This window comes from Carettochelys insculpta, chromosome 6, assembly GCF_033958435.1.
Source record: "Carettochelys insculpta isolate YL-2023 chromosome 6, ASM3395843v1, whole genome shotgun sequence".
Taxonomy (NCBI): Eukaryota; Metazoa; Chordata; order Testudines; family Carettochelyidae; genus Carettochelys; species Carettochelys insculpta.
Window position 1 is genome coordinate 44393504 of NC_134142.1, and position 4427 is coordinate 44397930.

At 43.8% G+C, this 4427-nt stretch overlaps 1 protein-coding gene across 5 annotated transcripts in view; it reads left to right on the top strand.

The window, feature by feature from the left end:
* ENTPD5 (ectonucleoside triphosphate diphosphohydrolase 5 (inactive)) overlaps nt 1-3928 on the top strand; it is a 36529-nt gene extending 32601 nt beyond the window's left edge. For all 5 annotated transcript variants that reach the window (XM_074996805.1, XM_074996809.1, XM_074996808.1 and 2 more), the window contains exon 15: nt 878-3928. In XM_074996805.1, coding sequence (XP_074852906.1) covers nt 878-964 — 87 coding nt within the window. In that variant the 3' untranslated portion in view covers nt 965-3928. The remainder of the gene's footprint in view (nt 1-877) is intronic.
* The last annotated feature ends 499 nt before the right edge of the window (nt 3929-4427 follow it).

Here is a 4427-nt window from a genome sequence, read left to right on the forward strand (position 1 = left end):
GCAGAGTTTCCATGTGGATAACCTCTTGAACCTCAGCACTGTGAAGGTTAATCCTGCTCTGTAGGAAAGACCAAGCCGGGGGGTCATTATTGTTCTTACTGATCACAAAACTGGAATTAAGAAAATATAAGTATTTGTCTTTATACCATTTTTCTCTGTGGCCCAAGTTCTGTCTCTGTAGGGAAGTTGTGGGCTTATCCTTCACAGTGCCAATCTCTGCTTAACTCTTCCCTCTCATCTAACTGGCCAGATCCCAGATGGAAAACTCTTAACAGGGTGGTAGGGGAGGATTTTAGGCAGGTCTGGAGGGAACCAGTCTAGGGTGGGAGAAGTTTCCGACTGGGAAGAGCAGGCTGAGGCAGTTCAATTTGCTTCCTTACCGTATTTGCTCTTTTCTCCCACATGACCTGCCTTCTTATATTTTTGTCTTCAGTTATTATCAGGCCAGGGACCAGCAGGGTGGCAAGGTGGGGGAGCAGCGATACTAGGAAATGCAGAGGAAGTGAAAACTTAAGAATTGAAAAGGATACTAGTCCTGATTATACAGTGAGCTACAGCTGAATATAACAGCTAATTAAAAGCAGGAATCTCTGCTGACCAAGCAGTCCTCCATCCCCAGTTGTTGCAGTGGGACTCAAGTGAGAGAATTTGTTAGTATTTGTTCTTTTAAAATCCATCTGATTCCATAACATGTTCTCAGATACTTGCTGCTCAGCCTAATACCCACTGTGTTTTCATTTGCAGAGTAGTGAGTGAAGCTCTTTGAGGGTATTGATGTTCTGTGCACCTACCCATCAGCTTGTTCCTGTTTTTAGTACAGTTGTACAGGTCTGGGAGAAATGCTGCAACTTACCTTTTTGTTTTCTTTTGTTTATAGTTAGCAAAGAAAGTGAACAATATAGAGACAAGCTGGGCCTTGGGTGCCACCTTTCACCTGCTGCAATCTCTGGGTCTCTCCCACTGAGCCAGCACCTCCTCTACAGAATATTGGCCTTTCCAGAACAAAGAGAGGAACGTTCAAATCTCCAACTGCACAGCTGTGCTGGATCAGTCCTACAGCAAAACAAGGATCGAAGCCATGGAATCAGTTCCCACAGGACTAGGCAGTTCCTAGCTGCAAATAAGCTAGGCCTTGCTGAAATGAGAGTTGCCCTAATATGGTTTCTAAATAATGTTATTGCCATTAATGATACAGAATTTGTCTCCTGAAAGCCAAAGAACTTAAACTCCAGCTGGCCTCAAAGCTGATTGTGCTTATAAGCAGCCCAGACACACCTTCAGTGAATGGATTCGTAAATGCCCCTTATTACCAGCAGTTCAGTGTACTCCTCCTGCCCTGGCAAATCACAGACCATTGGCTGATGCTTGGGTTTTTTGTTATACAGCTAGAAGTGAAGTTTGACCAAGAGAATTAAAAAAAAAAAAAGTGTGTGTGTATATATATATACACACACACACACACACACACACACACAGCATCAACACATGCATTCAATGCAGTGTAAAATCACCTATGTGTTTTAAACCTCAAGTTTTCAATGTGTTAACCCTTAAGGTTATTATTGAGGATTAAGTTTTCAGGATTGGCCAGGTCCGAGACAAGTGTATGGCTGCAAGTGCTTCTTGGGCAGGGCTGAGGGAAGGTTTTTAGCAGAAGGCAAGGAGGTACGAGGTTAGCTCTCCTGGGTCTGGAAGCCTGGGACCCTCCCTGTTCTCGCTAAGCAGTATTGTGTAAAATAGAACCAGCATGGAACGAAAAATCAGTTCTTGAGAAGATCATGGTTAAGAAGCTATGAGGAGATAAGAGCAAATGTTTATTTCCACTTACTTGAGGTACAAGGCAGTGGAAAATGGGAGTGGAGGTAATTTGGTCCTGTTTAAGTTAGGGTTTGTGTTTTGACCCATAGAACTGTATATGATGGGCCCTACTCTCACTGACTTAATGATACAGGGTTGGGACTGTAACCCAGAAGCCTAAGCTATAGGTGTGGGGAGAGGAGTGGGAAGTGTGGCTGGCCCCTGCATCTTTTTATACAGGCAGCCATACTCGTAGTACAAAGCTCCCAGCAAGTCACTGGGATGTGTATCTTTGTCTTCTACAGTTGGTCTGTAGAAATGGCACATAAGGGACTTACCTCCCCAGCACTTCCTCCCCCTCTCCCCACAGGCATAACAGTATTCAGTTGTCCAATAGTGTGTTTCAGAAGTGGAGTTTTTACTCTCTCTTACCCTGAATGGCTATGTGGAAGCAAAAAGTGTTTTCACAAGATGGCCCACTCATCTCTGTAAAGACTCAGTACCATTTTGTTCCTTCAGCACAGCCTGTCTATGGCAATCTTTTCTCTCATACTAAACTGCCTGCCCCTTCTCTTCCACTTGAGGCAAGTAAACGTTCCCATAATTACTTGAGAAATTCCTCTGGAACTTCCCAGAAAAATAGGACAGTCTGTCTAGTGTAAAACACCTCATAACTGGCCTCTCTGATACAGGGAATGTAAGAAGCCTTCACCCCGTCCTCATGCTGCAATGACTGTTCCATATTATTTGGCTGAGGCAGTGCTGTCTCTGCACACATTATAGGTACTAGGTGAATGTGCTCTCCTAGTAAATCTTGCTTTTCGCAGTTTTTTCCCCACTTTCACTGACTACAAGGTGGGATGAAGTGACCCACAGCCTGATTAGGTAACATTTGAGAACTAGCTAATTCAGCTGTCCAAAAGCTTTCTGTGACACTGAGCCCTTGCCATGACACATAGCATGCTGTTAGTTTTAGAGCTGACCTTGGAAGCAGGAATGAGGCCAGCTGCACTTGGAGCTGGAAGGCATGGGGAGGGACAAGACAAGGGCAACTGAAAACTTCCACTGTCTCCATATGTTCCAGCCCTTTGGAGGACTTATGACTGCGTTTGAGGGAGAGGGATACCACAAATATAGTTCTGAATAAGTTTTGTTTCTGTGTTCTTGGTATAAAGCTCAGGCACTACAGACTGTATTGGGAATATCTGCTTTCTCTGTACCAAAGTTGCAGTTCCAGTTTACGTCTGGAATGCTCAAGATCTTGATCTTTCAGTTTTACATTCTATTAACTGAAGCCTAACTGTTGCTGCTAGTCAAAGGCCCAATTCTGCAGACCTTGCACGAACAAGTCTCAGCTTCAGGATGAGTTTGGTGTGCAGAAGGACTGCAAGATTAAATACGAAGTCTTCACCCTAATTATCCCAGAGATGAGCTGGGGATTTTATCTGCTTTGTCAAGTTCCCACACCTACTCTAGTGCAGTGAGATTACTGATTAATGAGAAGCACAGAGTAGCCTTGCACGAAGAGAATGGTCCTGATCTTCATCACGGCTGGAGACGAGACAGTGCCTAGATAAAAGGACATTGATTCGAACAGACCTGATTGTGGAGTTTAGGACTATGTTTGATGTGAGATAGGAATGTCATTCCCCTGTTCTTCTGTGCATACTCATGCTGGTTCTTGTTGAGCTAGCAAGTATATATATATAGCAGTGGAGCCATGGCTGAAATGGACTTCACACAAACTTGCCTGAAATCAGGGTGTATGTTCTTGGCATAGCTCAGGTGGGTGTCGGCTGTTGCTACCCAGTTGCTATTTATAGCCACACTAGCTCAATGACAGCCATTATGAGTACGCATTTGCAAGCAGGAGAGTCACACCCCTCTCTCAGTGCAGGCCTAGCCTAAGAGTTTGCTTTCAGTCACAAACTCACACTTAAGTCCCCTTTGTAATTTTAATTCCTGATATTAGTTAAATACACATGATAGCACTGCTATCAATTATAAATCCTGTGCTCACATTACTTAATGCTGTAATACAATTAATTGTCTAATGCAAGAGCCTGGTATTTGGAACATTAAGACCACTTAAATGTCTATTTTAATAATTAAAAAGTTATTTTTAACAATGTCCTTGGATTCAGCCATTGGTGATGAAGTTTTCCTCCTTTATAGAGCTGACTGTTACTCTCAGTACCAAGAAATGGGATGGCATACATAACTCTCAAGACTAGCCAGTTTCCTGAGAAAGGCCCTCTATTAGACAGCCCTCAGCTCTCCCAAGAGAGTGGTGTTTGGGGAAGAGGAGCCAGGTTTGATCTTACAGAGCTGGTCCTAATCTGATTTGGCTTCCTTGCTGCACACCATCAGTCACCCCTGCCTCTAGATCTTGCTTCAACAGCAGGAGGCTGACAACCCAGAGGGAGAGGATCATATCAGAGCTACAAGTGCACCAAGGCACAGGCAAAACATTACATTTGCTGCCACTCCCATCTTAGGCTAAAAGGGTCACTTCTATGTGAAAGAACAGAAAAGATGATTCAATGGCTGAAGCTACTGATACCACAGAACAGGACTTAGTCCTCACAGAAGAGCAGAACAAACAGAAATTTGGCAAAGATGAGCATATG